The 22,218-nt window shown below is 41.5% G+C and overlaps 1 protein-coding gene across 1 annotated transcript; it reads right to left on the minus strand.

Annotated features, from left to right (window-relative positions):
• Positions 1 to 1,928: 1,928 nt before the first annotated feature.
• On the minus strand, positions 1,929 to 5,392 carry LOC147502105 (ABC transporter G family member STR2-like). Its single transcript, XM_086607061.1, has 3 exons — positions 4,782 to 5,392; positions 3,443 to 4,179; positions 1,929 to 3,066 (listed from the first exon to the last, which is right to left on the minus strand). The coding sequence occupies exons 1-3, from the start codon at positions 5,259 to 5,261 to the stop codon at positions 2,085 to 2,087; spliced, it is 2,199 nt and encodes a 732-aa protein (XP_086463187.1). The 5' UTR covers positions 5,262 to 5,392; the 3' UTR covers positions 1,929 to 2,084.
• Between the last annotated feature and the right edge of the window lie 16,826 nt (positions 5,393 to 22,218).

The raw sequence follows: 22,218 nt of genomic DNA on the forward strand, positions 1-22,218 counted from the left end.
ATGTTTTTAGAGTACTTTTCACAACATTGTTCACGGTACTGTTCACTGGGGTTATTGTTTATCGTTTTACTATTCACAAAGTTACTATTCACTGCAATCTAATGGTATTATCGTTTGTATAATTCTTTTGGTTTTGTTAGTGAGCTCTTAATCTCTCTTGATCTATTTTTTGTTGAGAGATATGGGTCAAAGCTTCGATCTCCTACTCTCAACGTGTACGATTTGGTAGGACTCCTTGATGATTATTGGTTGGTTGATAAGCACTTTCGTTTATAAGGGTTTGCTCTATTTTATGGTTCAGTTTGTAAGGGTTTGACTCCCTTTTATATCGTGGTGTCGAGTTCTCTAGTGTTTCACCGCCTTTTTGTTTTAGCTCTCTTATTAAGGAGTTTATCGTATGTTGTTGTCATTGATGGTTCAACTTTTCAGGGTTTGATTCCCTTTTATGCCACAGTGGTGCTGAGTATTCTGGTGTTTCACAGACTTTTACTATTTCTTGTTCAGGTAATTCGTTATTTTTTATGCTTCTATTATTTGTTGTGTGTGACAAGATGCTTATAGGGAGTTATTTGCGTTATATGTCTTTGGATTTGAGGGGGAGTATTGGAAGTATTTGCTTCTGCATTATCTATCATGTGATGTTGAAAGTTTTTGTATAAGGTGTTCATGGATGAGAGTGCTATTTTGGATTTTGGATGAAATTCTTTCTAGTTGGTTTGGTTACATCTAATATAGTTGTTTATGAGTTATTTGGATATATCACCCCTAATGCTACGATTGGTCTTTATTATTGATTATTGGTTCCAACTTAGCATTTTCTCTTGTTGGTCAAGCTCTTGTATTGTTCAATGCCCCCAATTCTTGAGCTACCTCTACATGAGGAGCAGTTGCATGTTATTGTAGCTTCATTGGCATGTGCTTGGAGCATTTTGGAGCTATTGAGTTCTAAGAGTCCGAAGCCTTTGCTTTTGTTTATTGTGGGTGTTTGTTCGAGAATGATGTTTGCGACTGGAGCTTAGAGGTTTATATATTTGTATTTGGAAGAAATATTTTATGTGATATCTCTATATTTTCTATAGAGAAAGTCTTATGAATGTACTTTGTTGGGGTTGACATTGTAATTGCAAGCTTGAAATTGTATATTTCGGTTTGAGGGGGAGTGTTGAGATATATAAGTTCGAGTATGTGGTTTAGTCCCACATTGAGTAGATAGTAATTTAAATATGTATTATCTCCTTATTTAAGAAGAGTCCGTCCCTATGTAATTGTATCCAAACATAATAATATTTCGGTTTTATAGAATTCTACTAGATTATTCAAAAATACACATATATTGAATGCTGCTCGGAGTACGCATTGAATTTCTAGTAGTAAATCCATAATAAAAAATAAGTATTTGCGATTGTTCCCTTTGTTGATTTGATAGGGCTTGAATTAATGTGGCAATTAAATTCTACCAAAAGAAAAAATATATATATCAAGAATGATAAATAATGTAGTTAGCGATTTAACTCACTATGACTACTTCAACACTAAAGCATTATTGCTTCTGTTAGTTCAAATGATATGAATGGAGGTTTCAATGGAACTATGGAAGTACATTTCAATGTCGAAAAACTAGTCGCAAGAAAAAACTAATTTAAGGATGATAAAATTGTTGTTTTGTGCCATGAACTTTCACATTTTTATTACTTTAGGCCATGATTTTTTTTTTTTCAAATGATTTAGACCACGAACTTTATTAATGGTAATAGTAGCCCAAAGTGAAACCTTGGATAAAGTTTGATCGTGGCCTACATCATTTGAAAAAAAAAAAAAAAAAAAAGTTCATGGGGGCAAAACAGCAATATTCTCGTTTCAGGATATAAGAAAAAAATCCATTAATTAGCCTCGTGTGTTTTTTTGTCTTTGACAACAAAAACCGTGCATCAACTGAATCAGTTAATTACAGTAAAATAGTATTATCTCCTTCAGTACTGCTACAGCAATGCAAGTATCAAGAAGATACAGAAAACAGTGAGAAAACCTGTAAACTACTGGTTTTCCTGTAGAAATGGCAGAACAAGGTCAGCACCTTCAAGTTTTCATTTCCTCTGGTTCTTAGATGCGAAGCGAAGAACCACGTAGAATAAAACCCTATAAAGAACTGCCCACCCCAACAATATAAGAACATGCATCCATTTATGAGACTCGACGGTGCTAATATGCAATCCACCTAAAATATCAACTCCTGTCACATTTCCGGTGGCGAGAATTGCAAAAGTATCATGGTTCTGGTATTCATTCATTAGCAGTCCTTCGTACGGGTAGGTCATTGTTGAGATTTTGTGCATCCACATCCAATATGGCGGGATGTCGTGGCTATCCAGGAAGTAACCGCAGAACAAGAAGAAAAGGGCAGTGAAAGCGATCACTGCTGCATAACCCAAAATATAATTAGGCACCACTGAACTCACAAACACTACAAAGGAGTTTGTGGAAAGGAGGGAAACATATAGCATTAGCACAAAATATAGGAATGGGCCTTGTAACTTTAGTGCAAACCAAACAATGCCAGCATAAGTTGCTGCCTGGATAGCAAGAAAAGGTAGATATGTAACTAGCCCAGAAATAGCATAAGATGATGCACGATACGCATTGTGAGATGACTCGCGAACAAATATATAGCGCTCTTGGATAAATGCAGGCACGGCATCATTCGAAGAAAAGAAGAATAGACACACTGTGAAGATGAAGAAGCTGAGCCTATCAGTGATTCCTTGCAAGTTCTGTTCAGGGTGGGTGAACATGGTGGCCATCATGATGCCCATTACTGTGAGGACCATTTGCCTTGAGAGAAATAGCTCTGGGGTACGTCGAATATTTGTGAAGTTGCGCCGCATCAGAACCCAAATCTCAGTGAAGAATGAATTGGCAAATTTTGGTCCAAGGTGGGTATGAGTCATGGAAGTAGGACCTACCTTTGGAGTTCGGTAGTCATCCTCATTAACGGTGTAGTCACTGCTGTGAGGTGTTGGAGTGCCTTGGAGTATATCATTTGAGTAAATGTAGGATACAGGAGATTCACTGCATCAAAGAAACAGGAATAAAACGGGATACGTATTCCCTAAAACTCCCATAATATGCTAGAAAATGAGTTGTAATGTATGAGATGCATATTGTGCCGCATCAGGGGGGATGCTTTTCTATCTGTTTTATCATAGTAAAGCTAAGAGAGAAAAAGGAGATGTTTTAATGTGACACACTGATATAGCAGCGTGTCTACACTACAACTCACTGCACATTCTTCTCTCATTTTGCAACCTCCAGTCTTTAGCATACACTGTACCAAGCAAGCAGTGATGATGTATATTCTGTGTTGATTTATTTAATTTGTAGATAAAGACATTAGATAAGAATGTTACGTATTGTACTTGACAACTACATTAAATGAAGTACTTACCTAGGAACATGCATTTTCCGATCAGTCCGTTGCCTAGAAGGTGTAAACCTTAGTGTCTCCATTACCACACTCTGACCAGGAGTCCATGATTTTGACGTTCCCCAAGGACTTCTGAGACTGTGATCCCAGTCATTAGTACTCCTGCGTCCACCAGTGCCAGTTGACAGAGGGAGGCGCTTACCACCAGCAGTAGTTCCCTTACCACGGTGCACATCTTCATGTCCCTTGGCAAGTTGTGGTGTTGGGTAAACTGAGGATATTGACATGTCTTCATCGGAAATTGGTGGTGGCTTCATTCCCGTAAGAGCAAAATCAGCAAGTGCCTCAACACCAAGCTCAGACTGATCATACTCTTGTATCACATCTATAAGGTACTCAATTGAGTTTTCTCCTTTTGGTACTTTCCTCCCCATGCGTCCAAGGTGAAGTGTTACGTCCTTTGGTGATCCTTGGAACATTAGTTGTCCTCGAGCGAGTATAATGAGGTGATCAAGAAGCATTTGGATCCTTGATGAAGGTTGGTGAATGGTGAGGATCACAGTACTTCCTGAACGTGCAATGTCATGCACTTTCTCAATGACACTGTGGGCACTAGTAGAGTCCAGACCTGAAGTTGGTTCGTCGAGGAAGAGTAATTTAGGTCCATGTATGATGTCCACTCCAATTGAGACCCTACGTCGCTCACCACCAGACACTCCTCTATTCCCCTCATCGCCAATGTAAGTATTCCTAGTTGACTACACCAATAATCCAAAATTAGCAGACAATTTAATGTGCAGACTGTGGCAAATAGGAGTGTAATTTTTAATTGACCACTGGCAAGTAATAACCTAATAAGCAAAATGTTAAGTCTTTTCAGTTGAAAGAACTTAGTTAATAACTGGTAAATCCCTTTCCTTAGGTCACAGGGGGAACTGACCTTGGATACAAATATACAATTATACAAACCACCAAGGGTTTGACCAGCAGCTAGGGGCTCTGGCACTGAATACGCTTTAATTCACATGATTACTGATGACGTAAAATCTTGTAAGAAAATGAAGTTCTAGTTTGTCTATAAATTAAATCTTAAGCATATGATCACCAAACTGCAAAAGTGCAAGTTATGTGCTCTTTATAGATCGATAGTGTTTTAACTTCATGTGCAGCAAACCATTTACAGTTGATCAGTATGGGTGCTGTAGTTCGTCGAACTACTCTAGAAAAGTACCAAACTGCAAATCGATCGTATGTGATTGTCTAGACTGAAGGAAAATCAAAGCACCAAATTGTCTAATGAACAAGTGTGCTGGAAAATCATGCCAAATATTGGAGCTTGAAATGTCGTTTAATTACTTACTGCTAAACCAAGTTGTTCAATCAGCTTCTCAACGCGTTGTATCTTATCCGCTCGTGATATTGGTCCAAGACGAAAATCCGCTGCAAACATCAGTGTCTCATGAACTGTGAGCATAGGGAATAGACGATCATCTTGCATAATATATGCGGATGTTCGTTTTATCAGGCTTGGACTCATGTCCTGCCCATCCAGTGACACCCTACCCATAAGACTACCACTAGCAATCCTTCCAGCTAGTCCATCCAAGAATGTGGACTTCCCTGCACCACTAGGACCCATAACAGCTGTGACACACCCCTTCGGAGCATACCCAGTGATCCTATGCAATAAGTCAACTTCTTGACTACTCCACTTCCCTTCGATCTTCTGCTTCTTTGTGACTGTATAAGTTAAGCTAGAAAACTCAAGTCCACCTGTGAAGCTTGATGGCTTTCCTACGTCGATCACTGTGTCACCAGGATGTCCGTTGGGCTTATACATTCTTGTAACTTGCTTGGTTCTACGTGTGAAAATTGTAAAAAAAATCAGCTAGGAGAAAGTGCGTGACATTAGGAGGTAGCAGAAATGTTATTTGAGAAATTGGCTTGGTTTCTCAACTTAAGGATGATGATTGAAGGGGCGATAAAAGGGAGGGAACAGCATGGTACAGCTTGTAAGATTGTTCAAGGAGGTAGTTCCAAGGTTTGTATAAGTTGTTTTCATTGAAGAATCCGTTTTAGATCGTTTGGATCGACAGGCTAAATTGTCTTGTTTTCATCATCATTTAATTTCAACTCTAATATATAATTGGTATTATGCATTGCCCCCGACTCAAAAACTTCATAATTTGGACTTCATTCTGTTTTCATACAATCTTTTTAGTTTTTTATGTCTATCTATTTTTTCTGTTCATGCATGGTTTACCAGTTACCACTCAAGACTTCAAAATAAGCAACGTAGCTTTCAACTGAATATATTGAGTGATGGACTAATTCATTGCAAGCTACTTCTGTCTATGAGTACCTGTCCAAATATAGTCAGAACCAGAAACATTGTTTCTACAACCACTACTTTAATAAGAACCAAATAAACATTGTTTTTTAAATGATTAATTGATTGAGTTCCAGTCCGGTTGCCCAATCTAAATGACTCCCTATTTTATTTCCTCAAAAACAGAATGTAGCCCGACCATGATTTCAGTTTATGAGTGTGTACGTGTTGATTTGTGGGAATAATTCCTAGTTCCTACACTCATTTATAGGCTAAAATCCTATTGGTTATTAATTCAATTGAATAGTAACCTTTCCCACTCAAGAGCGCGCTCTAATCTCACTCAAACACTTTCACTCCCCCCTCTTTACAAAATCTTTTACCACAAAATTGTGAATCTGATCCAAAACTACTTAATAAAATGAAAGTTTTGCATGGTAATTTTTCCATAAATCAAACACGCCCTTGATTACAGGTTAAGACAAGGCCAAAATCACGTACGGCACAAGGACACGGTTTTAAACGAATAAATCATTTTATTAACTCAACTGAATATGCAGTTGGTACATGGTAAAAATAAAATAGTGAGAAAAAACTGGAAAAAACAAAGGTAAATAAATAAATCTCTAGTGAGACTCGTTGCCCTTTCTAGGTTTAATCCACGCAACCGTGTGCCTCAAAACCTTAACTCATCCAATCATATACAGTAGTTGGCAGTCTACTAACTTCAAATGGAAAGTGATTCAGAATTTCATTAAACTGATAATAAATAATTGCAAATAAACTCTTTTTTAATGAGCAATGGAAAAAGAGATTAATTGTACTGTCGATTATGTTTGTAATTGCTTCTTTGGAATTTGGATTTACGAAAATCCAGATTCCTGGATGGGGCTTGGCAAAAGAAAAGACAATTAAAATGCGTCTTGGTGGCATTGGAGGAGATGGCAACATACAATGGACAGGTACGGAGCTAGTGAAAAATCCATTTCAAAGGATAATGTACTTTCTGTTAGAGTCAATGTTAACAAAATTAATTAAGATTCAATACTTTTACGAAGTATAATAGTATATACTTTTGATTCCTTATAGAATGTAAATTAGTATAAAAATGTCATTATCAGTTATACATTTGGTTCGTGCCTTCATTCCTCAAGATATGTGTATTGTCTCTTATTACAACCTCTAATATTACTAGTATTAACCCTTTCTCTTCTCTCTTTACTTTTTTCTTTTTCTTTTCTCCCTTTATTTTTACACTTTTTTTTTTATATATATATCTCTCCCTTTCTAACCGCTCCCTTCCATCTGTTCGTCTCTCCTCATCCTACGTTTCTTACCTCTCCACCTGTCCCTCAATGCTCACCGCAATTCTCAGCAGTTAGGTTTCCACGGCTCCAATCCGCTGCAACCTTTCATCTTTTTCCTATTCAGCATACGGCCCACTGGCCTCCAATAACCCTTTATGTCTTCTATATTGACCACTACAGACCTCTCCCCCTTTTTCTCTTCCCTCACCACAGTTCTCGGCAGTTAGGCTTCTGCGGTTCGGATCCGCTGTAACCTGTCTTCGCTTCCCTATTCCGCATACGACCCCCTGACCACCAATGACATCTCATGTCACGAATATGACCCCTACAGATGCCCTCTCTCGGTCTTATTGAAAGTCCGTGGATATACAATGGGACCGAGACCTACTGTTCTCCAGGCGCGGCCTATCTCGGATGCTGCAAGCTGTTCCATCTGTTGCATGACATGTGTTCCACTGTTATCACCACGTGGGAACGGCGCACGCGCATCTGAACCTGACTTTTCGATTTTTGAGACCCCACGCGTCACGATTCCCCTGGTCCCTTTCTTGACAATTCCCCTTTTACTTCTGTCTCTTCAAATCTCGCTCAAACCCTTCACTTTCCCCAAAAACCCAAAATACCTCATTTTTCATTCACCTTTCCATTTTTCACTTTTCATCTTCCTCAGCTCCTTCAACTTCTTCCCTATCGTTCCTCCCTCTCTTGGATTTTTCTAGCACCGTTTGCGTCTCTTTTTCAGTCGCTCCATCGCCTTGGCTACTGTGCACCTTAGGTTTGTTCTTCACCTTCTCTCTTCCCCTTGTTTATTTGCTATACTCACTTTTCGGTACTGTTCCGTATTCTTTCCTTCTTTCTTAGCTTGTATTCTCCCCCATTGCTTCACTTGATCCATCTTAGTGTAAATTGTAGCATGTCGGGATTAGATTCGGTGGATACCTCTGCCACCAGATCCGATGGATCTGGGGCCTCTACATCCCGATCTAGCCACTGCGGATAGGTTGGAATCTCTGTCCTCTGGCTCTGCCAACCCGGCCCCAGTACCATCTACCTCAGGGAGGAAGGCTTCTCTTCCTCCCCCACCATCATATTACTGCCGCCCTAATTTAGAAGCAGTTAAAACCGCCTATGGCATCCCAGTTGACATGTTATTAGAGCACGTGACTGGCATCACCCATTTTCCACACCTGGTAAAACCGCAGCCCGGATGCCTTGTCGCGACTATTGGCCAGATAGCGGCCGGTTTGTGTTTTCCCTTAACTCTTCTCGACATCGAGGTATGTAATCATTTCAACATTTCGCCCTGTCAAGGCATAGATAATTTCTGGCTAGTTATGTATGCCGCTAACCATTACAACGAATCCCACACTCCTAAAATCCAACTCGACATAATCGCTCATTACTATATGAAAAAGAGCGCCAAATTCGGAAGTGTATGATATCTATCCTTCTGTACACGTCCGCAGAAGAAGTCTTTTGTTCTCCGCATTACAACTTCTGACAAGGTGTGACACCACTATCCATTGTATGTGTCTGAAAGTTTTATTTACGCGGACCTATCTTCAGAAGTTTCTCTAAGGCACCTTAATTTCCTTACAAGTGGTAAGTCAAACCCTTTGATCCGCAGCACTTCCATATAGCTTTGTTTCTAATATATCTTCTTTCTATGACCCAAGCTGGAAACCAGATTCGCGATCTCAATTCTACGCCAGCATCTCCTCTGAAATTTTCCAAGGGCTCCATGATTTAGGGAGTAACCAGTGTGAGGTTCTCGGCATAGACCCCGAAAAAGGCAACCCTCTTTTGTTTGACCCCTTTCTAAAAGACATAGGTAAGTACCAAGGTCCCCTCTACCGTTTGCCGCCCCCCAAAGAATGAAAACCCAAATCCTCTCCCCCTCCCAAAAGAAAACGTAAAGCTCACCGGTCTTTCAGATACACCACCAATATCTCCCACTCGCAAGCTGTCGCCCAACGAGCCGCCGCTTAATCCCACACTCCCCCTACAGATACCGCCCCCTCTTCCTACTCTGCTTTAGCGGATTGGGAAGACGATTTTGCCCACCCCTCTTCTTCTGTTCCTGCCGCTGATATGACCTCTAGCAAACTCAAACTTTGGGACAATGACTGAGAAGGTGAAGAGCCCACTGAACTTGCAGCCAAGAGCCCACCAGCAAAAAAGGCCCAGACCGTGCCTCCGACCCCATCTGAACCACCAACTCACTCAGCGCGGCCCACGGCTCCCTCTCGCTGTCTTGGGAAGGAACTCCATTCGTCAGGCCCTCATTCCTATGGTGCCGTGGAAATATGGCACCCCTAATTTAAGGCCAGAGACCGTGATGTAAATATCCGCGATTCGGCCCTTGACAACCCCGCCATCGCGGCATCTTTGTTTTTCAGCTCTCATCTTCCCAGAGACCAAGCATACGACGACTCAGGCTCATTCGTCTCTCATAGAGCATCCATCTACACCGGCTGGGAGAAGGTGTTACTTTCCTCTTTTTGTTTTTTTTCTTTATAACCCTTTCTAACATGTATTTTCCTTAGATGAGTCTGGACATCAACTACGTGGTGTACGGCCTGACCAACACCCTGGAATCTCTGGAGGTTGTGAAACAGGAAATAAATGGCCCTAACGAGTGGAAAACTAAGCATGCCCAGCTGGAGAAGGACCGGGATTGTCACACCCCGAATTTCGACAGAATTCGAAAAAACATTATTTGTTCCCGACTCTTCGATCTCCGAGGTGTGACGCACTCTCAACTCCCAAAAACCCATAAACAGTTTAAATATGCGGATAATTAAAAACCAATAAAATTTTTTACTTAAACAAAAGTCCTCTTCATTACAAAAATTAACAAATAAAAATGCAAATAACCTTATCTCAACTGAAAATCTATATCACCTCAAAGGAAAACAAAGCCTATCTTGAAATGCGACGCTAACGCAAACCACAAGCAGCAACCAATCTTCTTCAACACTAAACCTGTCAAGACTTCTCAACTATGTTCATTTAATGAACACACCCGATAAACAAACATGCAAATTGGGTCAGTATTATAAAAATGCTGGTGTGAATAGCTCTAAAATACAACATATACTTTTACATATACATACATAATCCATAAGGCAGTTAGTTCCTCCACCGAGGCGCCTTAACTTTCAACGACTAATATAACATCCTTAAGTACAATAATTAAGGCAGGTAGTTCCTCCACTGAGGCGCCTTAACTTCCCACTAACCACACAACAAACTATACACATAATAAATAAGGCAGGTAGTTCCTCCATCGAGGCGCCTTAGGTTCAACTAAACAAATAACCAACCAAACGTGTTATATACGTACTGCATTCCATGCTCAATTACAGAGTGGGTCGTCTTTGCCCAAGCAATTAGTTTGACCCACCATTCTGCAAAACCATATACAATCATCTATCTAAAGATACATCATTAACCAACATATTACCATAATTATATTATTTAAGGCTTTCGTTGCGTGTCCCTAAAATCACGTCGTATCTATGTCTTACCTAGTTTCCCTGGCTACCACAATCGCTTCCCAACGCCGAACATGTACATCCACATGCCTCCCCTTACATAATGAACCACTCCGTGCGTAACTACCCTGAGCGGGATGCCGCACACCAGGTAACCCTCACACGAAAGCCATTATGTAAGTACTGCCACTATTCGGCAAAAAATATCGCGCGTCTCGTTCTAATTTTGCGAACGGAATAATCAAGCCACTATTCGGCTACGCCAGAAGGGCTAATCACATTACTTACGCCCGAAGGCCATTCAGATTCACTAAAACGCCAGAAGGGCCAATCAAATTGCACACGCCCACACAGGGCAAATCACATGAGTTGTGGTAGCTAGGTTCTAGGATTTTCGTTACGTAATTTATTCAAATGTCATACATTTATGACTCATAAAAATTCCACTATATCACGTGCAGGTCAAATACCTTATTGCACTAAGCCACAATATTTAGAAATATCTCAATATATCTCATAACCACTTTCATTCTTTCACGTACCAATATATTATTGCACTACGCCACAATCCCGTGGAAAATATCCATAAATACTCTACTAGCATCTCACAGATAAAATAATGGAGTGTTTATACCTTTATTCCTCCAAAACTATTGCATTTAATATATATCCCAACATATTATATAATGTCACAATTGCTTCAAACGTATCGCATAATATTTTTATAGCGTTTTAGGAATATAATATCCCCTAAAGTTTCTATCTCGTCACGTGTCAAAATATACACAACATCAACGTCAAATCTTACCTAGATAATGACAACCAAATTATACAAGCTTCCACAGCATTTTAGCATTTGATTTGTCCATACAATTTAATATATAAAAACGTAACACGATTAAACAATCAACAGTCCACAATCAAAGTCCATGAATCTAAATCCGTATGTAGTTTAATACTCATAAAAACATATCTATTAAATTCTTATTATCAGAATTCCCCTCTAGTTACGTGCCACTATTTATATGCTTTACACACTACTTACGTCAAATCTTAATTAGATAATGACAACCAAGGTTATACAATTTCGATAATATTTTATTACTACATTTGTCCATATTCTTAAATATGTGAAAAACTGGAAAAAGTCAACATTCTACAGTCAACGGTCAAAGTCAAACTGTCGTTTCCATATTTAACAGGTTCATGGTCATAGCCATGGTTCATGCTAAGGCAAAGGTGCATGGCTCATGGGCTCATGACTAAGGTAATGGTTTGGACCCAACTGGCCAAGCCCAAACCTTAAAACCCGGCCCCAAAAGTCTAAACCAACTTATTATTCAATCTGACCCAATTGGGGTCATAAGGACCAACCCACATAAAATTAGAAACCGGCCCAAAGAAAACTAATGGAATTCGGCCCAAGACAAAATCATAGAAACTGGCCCAAGAAACTAAACTAGAATCCGGCCCAACCAAACAACCCAAGCCCAAGAGAAACCGACCCAGGCCCAAGCCTAGCCGATCATCTTCTTCCTCCAGCAGCCTCCACCACCAGCCACCACCAGGTTCTCCTCCTCCCACTTCAACACATCAGTTTGACTCAATTTGAAAAACCCAACACCTTTAACAAAAGCAAAAACCGAAAATCATAAAATCAAAACTTTTCCTAAACCTAGATCTGAAATTTGCGACCACCATTAATGCTCCTCTCCGAGCTTTGACAGCCCCCATCAACCATTCACAACCAATAACCAAAATAGTTCAAACAATTCCATAGGATTTCGTTCCCTTTTTTTTTTCTCTGGGCGACGCCATTAGGGCCTGTTCAAAGCTTGAATAGAGCTTCCACAGCCCCACCCAAATTCGGCATTCCATCACCCATCACTAATCCAAAACGTAATTCACACATCAAGATTTACAATATATAAATTACTAATCCTAACTGCGATCTCGCCGCCATTAATAGCTGTTCAAGCTTTTACCAAGCTTCAACAGCCCACCCAACTCTCCAATACACCAACACCCACCAACCAAAACAAATCAAATCACCTGCACCTAAAACAATAAACTTAACGATTTTTTTGTTGTTGTTATGATGGCTCGCGCCGTCATAACAGTCACTTTAGAGAGCCAGCAGTTCTAAAATTTGGAGTTTCAATAATCCATCACTCCATACGGCACAGGGAACCATTTGTAACTATTCGACCCAGGACGCAGAATAAACTAGACAAATACTGAGCTGAAAAAAAATATTGAACAGTAAAACTTTTTCTTATACACGCGAAATAGAAAAAAAATGTAACTACTCACTTGTATTAAAACTCAACTCGCCAAACCCTCGTCGTCCGAATCGTCGTGCTCCAACACTCGAGCAAACAAGCCGCCTCCATTTTTTTATTATTTTTTTATTCCCCAAGAACCCTATTCTCTAGAACAATGTGATTATATACTTGGGTTTGAAACCCAAGCCCAACACAGACTCGGGCCCAGAAACCAGGCCCACATATCCCAAATCTAATCCAATCAAATATTAAATAAATAATTAAATTAATAAATAAATAAATACGTATTTTAAATACGGGCGTTACAGGGATGATCTTTGAATCGTTGCTCTGAAGGCCCAAAAGGCTCTCCAGCAAGCTGAGGACAAGCACCGCGACTATGTAGCGGGAGTCACCTTCAAAATGGAGAGTCAAAGGGAGGCGGATAAACTCGCCACTCAGGCCGCTGTGACAAAGCGGTAAAGGACGCGGCAGACAGATTCAGAGTCCTAGCTAAGAAGAAGATTTCCCGCGAACTAAAGAACCAACTTGAAGAGCTTACTGTGGCTGGTCGTCTACTCCCCATTCCGCCTCCAGTTCAAGTCCCTGATACACAAAATTCCTCGCCATCTCTTGCTGTTCCTGATGCTGCTACCTCAGTGCTACCTCTAGGTACTCCCAGTTCAGTCACCTCCCCCATCGAGGTGGATGATGATTCCAACGCCACGGTGGAAGTTGCTGAGGTTTCTTCCCAGCAGGAGGGGGTTGAAGGGCAGTAGTGAATCGTTGAAAAATGTAGTTTTGTAGTTTTGTTCTTTTAATGTTCACCATCCAACAGTATACTTTTGAAGTTTGTATATTTACATTCTATGCCTAGTTTTCTGGTATGCCCAGCAGGTACTCAGCCAAATGTAGCTTGTCTTCTATTTTCACTTCATCTCATTTTTTAGGCTCATAGTATGAGATCACCACCTCCCTATTTGAGCAAACAATCATAACATTTTTTAATTCCCATTACAAAAAATTGGACTTTGCCCTCGCTTATTTCATCTCATTGCAATTTATTTTTGCTGTGAAACCTGGTGGGGGCAACTCAACTTTGCCCCTAGTTTGATTTGGACATACAATCCACGAAGGGTTACCCCGCTGTTTTTGGTCGGCTGTGAAGCCTGGTGGGGCAGCTCAACTTGCCCCCAAGTTGATTTGAACATACAATCCGCGAAGGGCTCCCCCCCCTGTTGTCTTTGGTCGGCAGTGCAGCCTGGTGGGGGTATCTCAATTTGCCCCCAAGTTGATTTGAACATACAATCCGCGAAGGGCTCCCTGTTGTCTTTGGTTTGGTCAAGGCACTGGTGGGGGTATCTCAATTTGCCCCCAAGTTGATTTGGACATATAGTCCGCGAAGGGCTCCCTCACTGTCTTTGGTCGCCTGTGAAGCCTAGTGGGGGCAGCTCAATTTGCCCCCAAGTTGATTTGGACATACAGTCTGCGAAGGGTTACTCCCCCCCCCCCCCCCCTGATAAGAGACCAAAACTGTAGTTTTAACCCCTTAATAATAATACTTTTAGACCAATTATACGAGTAATAAATAAGAGTTAATGCTAATTATGTGTTTTTATGTATTTCAGACATTGAAGTCAATTATGTGCAAAAATATGCCACTTTGGCGATATAAAGGAGCAAGGGTTAGTTGCTAAGAAGTTCTGTGATTAAAGGCCAAGACAAGCCGAAACAGCACACAAAAGTTAGCATAACTTCCGAAGATCGTATCTTTGGACTTAGGCCTCGGAATTGGGCGTACCTTATGTAAAAACGACCGGCTCGAAGAGAGATTTCCAATGGTCCAAACCTTAACCCAATCAGAGGAGAAAAAGTGGACGAAAAGCTTGTTGAAGTCAAAGCCAACTGAAAAGGGCCCTGTGGACTGAAGAAATTGTGCTTTGGGCTTGATTTTCCAGCCCAAAACATGGACCCTCAGCCCATGCATGAAAATATGGATCTGATCTCCTCCATTTCCACACACAAGACTTAGCTCTTAAGTATCAATTAGCTTAAGATAGAAAGTAGCTTCTAGATCTAGTTTTGAGTTTTTGAATTAGTTAATTAATTAGTTTCCATTCCATTAATTAGTTTCATTCCTTGTTTTAGATTAGTTATTTGAATCATTGAGTATCATTCATTAGATAAATAAAATAGTTAGTTCTTGTTAAATTCGATCTTTGTTATTTAATGATTGTTTAGATTAATTTCAATTCTTATTATTTAATGATTTCTTAGTTGTTAATTTAGATTTCAATTATTGTTTAGTTAAATTTAATAAAGTTAGAATCTTTATATTATGTCTTATTCAATTTCATATGGAAATGATAGTTTGATGAATCAAGGCTAAACCTCTATTAGAGGGATTTGATGAAGCATTGATGAAAACTTGATTGTGTAGTATAGAATCGTTGTAAGAGTCTATTCCACTCTAGAAGGTCGTTGATTCGCCATAAGAATGGGTGGACGTCCTCATATGAATTGGTAGAGATGCCATGTATAATTTGGGATTAGAACGACCAATTCTTACCGTAAGAACATAAGAATTGGATTACAACAATCTATGCTAGTTTCTTAAGTTGGATTCAAGGTGGATTCAATTCCCCCCATAATTCTTATTCTAGATTCAAACTTTAGTATTCCATAGCATTTCGTAGTATAATTTGTAAAACTCTCATTGACTTTGGTAGGATTGATAGTCGTAGGAAACTTGAATGCTAAAGAACTAGGAGTGGAACGGATCTTCTATTCCAACTCTACTTCAATAGTATCGAGAGTAGAAATCTTTGATAATCACGAGTATAATTCAGTTTTAGTTTTACTTGCATTTAGAGTTTCATCACTTTATTCATTAGTAAACCTATCAATTTTATTATTATCACCTGTTGTCTTTGGTCGGCTGTGAAGCCTGGTGGGGGCAGCTCAACTTGCCCCCAAATTGATTTGGACATACAGTCCACGAAGGGCTCCCCCCCCCCCCCCCACCCCGCTATATTTGGTTAGCTGTGAAGCCTAGTGGGGGCAACTAAACTTTGCCCCTAGTTTGATTTGGACATACAGTCCACAAAGGGCTCCATTTGTCTTTGGTGGTGTGAAGCTGGTGGGGGCAGCTCAACTTGCCCCCAGTTGAATTGGACATATAGTCCGCGAAGGGCTCCTACCCCCCGCTGTCTTTGGTTGGCAGTGAAGTTTGGTGGGAGCAACTTGATTTGGACATATAGTTCGCGAACCTATTTCCTCATTCCATACATATGCTACATTAGAAGAAGTGCTTTCTTTATTTCAAGGATATAATAATGACAGTACAAGATATCATTTCTCGATTCACATATCTCTATTTCAAAGCAAGTATTTTTCTTTCAACTGAAAAACTAAACAAGGCTTCTGCTATTAAAATTTTTCAACATTCTTATGTTCCATGGTTTATCTATCTTTCCCCCTATTGAAGTCTGTAGCTTCTAAGTCCCCGACGTACCCTTCTCCGTCACGACATATGGTCCCTCCTAGTTGGGACCCAGTTTGCCTTCATTCTCCTAGCCTTCTTGGTGGCTGGCGTAACCCGTCGCAGCACCAAATCCCCTACGTTGAAAGTTCGCGGCTTCACACGCTTCTCATATTGTCTTTGCAACTTCCGATGATACTCCTCCAGCTGTATGCGCGCTATATCTCTTTTCTCCTCTACGAAATTCAACTCAGTGGTCAAGATCATCTCATTTTTTCCCGATTCTACAGCTCTGGTTCGTGTCGTTTTCTTTATCATTTCCACTGGTATCATTGCCTCTACTCCATATGCCATTGAGAATGGTGATTCATTTGTGGAGGTTCACGGTGTTGTGCGATAAGCCCATAGTACGTGATTCAATTGGTCAACCCATGCTCCTTTCCGCTCCTCCAACTTTCTCTTGAGATTATCCATTATGATTTTTATTTGATGACTTTGCTTGTCCATTTCCTTTCGGATTGTAGGGGGCTGAGAACCCTTACTTCACTTTGAACGCCTGAAGGAACTTTCGGACCTTTCCCCCAGTAAATTGCGTTCCGTTATCCGCGATGATGATATGTGGCAATCCGAACTTACAGATGATATTCTCCCACAGAAACTTGTTCACATTTTCTTCCTTGACTTGTTGTAGGGCCACTCCTTCAACCCACTTGGTAAAATAGTCGGTTGTATCTAACATAAACCTCCTTTTACCGCTGGCCATGGGCAGAGGTCCCACTATATCCATTGCCCACATGGCAAATGGCCACGGGAATAACACACGTGTAACGGCTCAGCTGGTGCATGTATCAGCGGTGCAAATCTCTGGCATTTTTCACATCTCTTGGCATACTCTGTGGCATCCCTCTTCATATGTGGCCAAAAATACCTTTGTGATATCAATCTATGTGTGGTTGTTCGCCCCGTTGAGTGACTTCCACAATGACCTTTGTGCATCTCGGCCAAAATTTCTTGAACCTGTTGCGGCCCTATGCATTTCAACATTGGTCCGCTGAAACTCCTCCTATACAGATCCCCATCTAGTAAGGTGTATCTTTGACTCACCTATTCCATTTTACGCCTCTCCTGTTTGTTTTCTGTCTCTACTCCATCAAGAACGTTTTGATGGGCGTCATCCAACCTGGATCCTTCTCAGTGGTAAACCAAACACCCTCTTCCTCTGTGGTACTTAGTTTACTCAATACCCGTACTTCAATAGATCGACCCTCCATCCCTAGTAGTACTGCCGCCACATCAGCTAATGCGTCGGCATGTGTATTCTCTCCGCGGTTCAAGTGAGTAAACTTAATCTTATTATATTTGCTTGCTTTTCTTTGTAGGACCTCCAAGTATATCGCCATCCTTGGGCAGCGGGCTGCAAACCCCCCATTTACTTGACAAACTACCAGGTTAGAGTCAGAGTAAACAGATAGTTCGCTCATCCCGAGATCTTTTGCCAAATCTAACCCTGCTATTATTGCTTCGTACTCAGACTCATTATTAGAAGCCGCAAATCCCAATTTCATCAATAACTCTAGCCTAGTGTTCTCAGGCGTAACCAGGACGACGCCTATTCTGTTCCCCGTATCTGTAGCAGAGCCATCCGTGAAAACTCTCCAACCGCTCCGCGTATCCCATGGATCCAAGGGGTCGTGGTTAGCTTCTCCCTCTTGTTCCATGACCATTTCCTCTCCCCACGTAGGGTCCTCGGCTGGGAACTCTGCTAAAACTTCGCCATTGCTTGTGCTTTCTCTGCGGTTCTGATTTGGTACTGAATTTCATAGCAACTGAGCATCACTGCCCATTTTAGCATTCTGCCTGACTTCTCTGCCTTCAACGCCTACTTGAGAGGCAGATTGGTTATTACCACCACTGAATGAGCCTCGAAATAAGGTTTCAACTTTAGAGCAGAAAATACCAAAGCCAGAACATATTTTTCGATTCTGCTGTACCGGGTCTCCGCATCCAATATTGTCTTACTCTGAAAGTAAACTAGCGTTTCTATTTTTTCAACAATTTGCACCAAGACTGAGCTTACTACGTACTTTGAGACACCCAAATACAAATACAACTTCTCCCCCTGTTCCGATCATGACAGTAAAGGTGTCTTCCCTAGATAACTTTTCAACTCCTAGAAGGCTTCCTCACACTCCGAAGTCCATTAGAAGTCTGGCGTTTTCCTCAACAACCGATATAACGGTCGGCATCTGTCCGACGATTTGGAAATAAACCTATTGAGTGCTGCGAGCCTCCTAGCCAAACTTTGCACTTCTTTCACATTTTGAGGGGACGACATTTTTATTAGTGATCTAATTTGTTCTGGATTTACTTTTATACCGCGGTGTGTGACTATGTAACCCAAGAATTTTCCATAAGCTACCCCGAAGGTGTATTTCTCGAGATTGAGTTTTAGTTTATGCGTTTGCAGTATGTGAAAAGTCTCTTGAAGACCTTCCAAGTGTTCCTCCTTTGACATGCTTTTTTCCACCATGTTGTCAATATATATCTCCATCCCCTTCCGAATCTTGCCTTCAAACATTTTTTCTCCTAACCGCTGAAATGTAGCTCCAGCATTTTTTAAACCAAAGGGCATCCTGGTGTAACAGTAGGTACCCCCCTCCACCACGAATGTGGTATTTTCTTGATCTGGGTCGTACATGGTGACCTGATTGTACCCCATGGACGCGTCCATGAAAGAAAACACTTTGAAGCCTGCAGTTCTGTCTACCAACTCATCCACCCGCGGCATAGGGTAGCAATCTTTCGGACACTCCTTGTTCACGTCCGTAAAGTCAACACACATTCTGACCTTGCCGTTCTTTTTTGGAACTGCGACCACATTGAATAGCCATTCTGTGAATTCTACCTCCCTTATTATCCCTGCCCCCTTCAGGCGTATAACCTTTTCGCGAATCCCTTCAGCGTACTTGGGTCGTATGCTTCTCATCTTTTGCCTAATAGGCTTAGCATCCTCATTCATGTGCAAGTGATGACATACTAACTCTGGGTCTATACCCGTGATATCCTCAATTACCCATGCAAATACATCTGTATTTTCTGCCAGAAACTGCACTAACTTACTTTTCCACTCTTCCGGCAAGTCAGACCCAATTGATGTAAACTTATCCTCTTCTCCCTCCCCCAGGTTCACTATCTCAACTTCATCCAAAGTTTTCGGACCCAACGGCGGCTCGCAAAAATTTTTTGCCGCCGCCTCCTGTAATTGCTACACTGATCCTTGTTCATGAGACGACCCCTCCCCTTGCGCTCCACGGACCATACCCTTCACCATCACCTGCTGGATGTTCTGCGCTGCCATTTGATCCCCTCTTATTTCATATGTTCCCCCATTCATGGGGAAGCGGATCACCTGGTAGTATGTCGATGGGATGGCCTTCATTTCATGGATTCATCTTCTCCCTAAAATTGCATTATATTGTGAACTAGTGTCCACCACCATAAACCGAGTGAATACAGTCGCCGGACCTGCTGTTACGAGTAGCATCAACTCCCCTATGGGCTCTGTCATACTGCCATTGAACCCATACAAATTGGTTTGAGGAGCTTTTAACTGACTTCTATCGATGGCCATCTCTTCCATGGCCCCTTTAAATAGCAAATCCACTGAACTGCCGCAGTCCACCAATACCCTTCTTACTAGATAATTTCCCATCACTATGGTAATTACCAAGGCGTCCTCATGTGGTGAAATTACTGACCCTTTTGGGGTGAACATTATGTTTCCCTCGACCATCGTGGCACTACCGACTAACCGAGGTATGCTCACCACCTCATTCACTTGTTGTAAACTCGCTGTCTTCCTCATCTTGTCTTTGTGTGCATTCCTTCACAGCGTCTCTCCACTAAAAATGATATTGATAATACCTAGAATTCTAGCCGGAGCTGGCACTCTCTCTGCCTGATGAACTTCTGCGACAAACTCCCTGAGCATCCCCTTTTCAATCATTCTTTCTACTAACCACTTCAAGGCATAACATTCATTAGTGGCATGGTTTCTGATTTGATGATACTCGCAAAAAGGCTTCCCCTCTATCTCCCCTGGGGTACTCCGCGGCCCCTCATAATATTGCTACCCCTTAATTAGTGGCAAGATTTCCTCTAAGGGTCTGTTAAGAGGAGTCTGTTCTATTTTGCGGTATGGCTTCCTCTCTCGGATATCCCTTCTGCCACGATCCCCCATCCTCTCTGGACCTTGGTTTTCCCCTTTGTAAGATCCTCTCTCTCTGTTCTCTTCCCCTTTACCCTTTTAGTCATCTATGTTAACCTCTTGCACGACCTTCCTTGACTTCTTTTGTTCCTTCGCAGTCCTCTACATTATATCCTCATATCGTATGTATTTTTCTACCTTTGGATACAGAGCGTGCAAAGTAGTGATTTCGATTTTGGAAATCGACTCATGAACTCTAGTTCCCGACCTCAAGCCGTGCTGGAAGGCTATGACTGCCGTATGTTCCTCCAGATTTTCCACTCTCAGTGTCTCCTCCTTGAATCTGCACAAAAATTCCCTTAATGATTATGCGGACCTTTGTTTGATGTTGAACAGAGCCGCGATATCAACCACCCTTCTCTTCTGGTGAATGAAATGATCAACAAATGCGCGCTCCAGCTCTTCAAACCCTTTGATACTCCACAAAGCCAACCGATAATACCAATCCGAGGCTCCCCCCTTAAGACTGGCGGGGAACATCATGCATTGAAGCCTATCATACTTGCTCTCCTGCCATAACGGCGTCTGTTGCCGAAAATGGTGCAAATGATCAGTTGGGTCTCCCTTCCCATCATATTGTTCAAACGGGCTTTGAGAACCTCTTGGGTACTTCAGAATTCCATATTGAATCTGCCAGCGGATTTTTATTAAGGCTCGCCACCTCCTTATGCACAGCAGTCTGGTTCGCTCTTTCTGCTACGCTGTTCATTTCCTTATCTTTCTCAATCATTGCCTGTACTATCTCCAAAGTAATTCCCACTGTTGGTTCGGCGTCCAGAGGCAGGTCCTCCTCATTATCCCCCTCCACTTCACTACCCCGAGGATCCCCTTGCTCTGTTTCATCACGTATAGTCTCCCTTTCCTTATTTAACTCATCATTCTCATTCCTTAGCCTAACTATCTCCTCTTGAAGAAGTCTGGTAGCGTCTGCCACCACGTCTGATATTTGTTCCTCTCCTACCCCTTCTATCTCAGCGCTCTCTACTTCCTCGACGACTTCTCTAACTGCTCCTTTCTTAGGTCTTCCTACCCCTCTTTTTGCTACTGTGTCCATTTTCCAAGTAGTCCCCACAGACGGTGCCAAATGTATTGTCTTTTATTACAACCTCTAATATTACTAGTCTTAACCCTTTCTCTTCTCTCTTTACTTTTTTCCTTTTCTTTTCTCCCCTTATTCACCTTACACTTTTTTCTTTATATCTCTCTCCCTTTCTAACCGCTCCCTTTCATCCGTTCATCTCTCCTCATCCTACGTTTCTTACCTCTCCACCTGTCCCTCAATGCTCACCGCAGTTCTCAGTAGTTAGGTTTCCGCGGCTCCGATCCGCTGCAACCTGTTATCTCTTTCTTATTCGGCATACGACCCACTGGCCTCCAATGACCCTTTATGTCTTCTATATTGACCACTACATACCTCTTGCCCTTTTTCTCTTCCCTCACCGCAGTTCTCGGTAGTTAGGCTTCCGCGGTTCGGATCCGTTGCAACTTGTCTTAGCTTCCCTATTCCGCATACGGCCCCCTGACCACCAATGACATCTCGTGTCACGAATATGACCCCTACAATATGGCTAGTTACTTTACCAGCAAACTCTATGTAAACTTTTGGACCAATTACCTCGGTACATTCTCCTCTTAATTTGATAAGATTTTAC

Source organism: Coptis chinensis, chromosome 4, assembly GCF_015680905.1.
Source record: "Coptis chinensis isolate HL-2020 chromosome 4, ASM1568090v1, whole genome shotgun sequence".
In the NCBI taxonomy this organism is placed as follows: Eukaryota; Viridiplantae; Streptophyta; class Magnoliopsida; order Ranunculales; family Ranunculaceae; genus Coptis; species Coptis chinensis.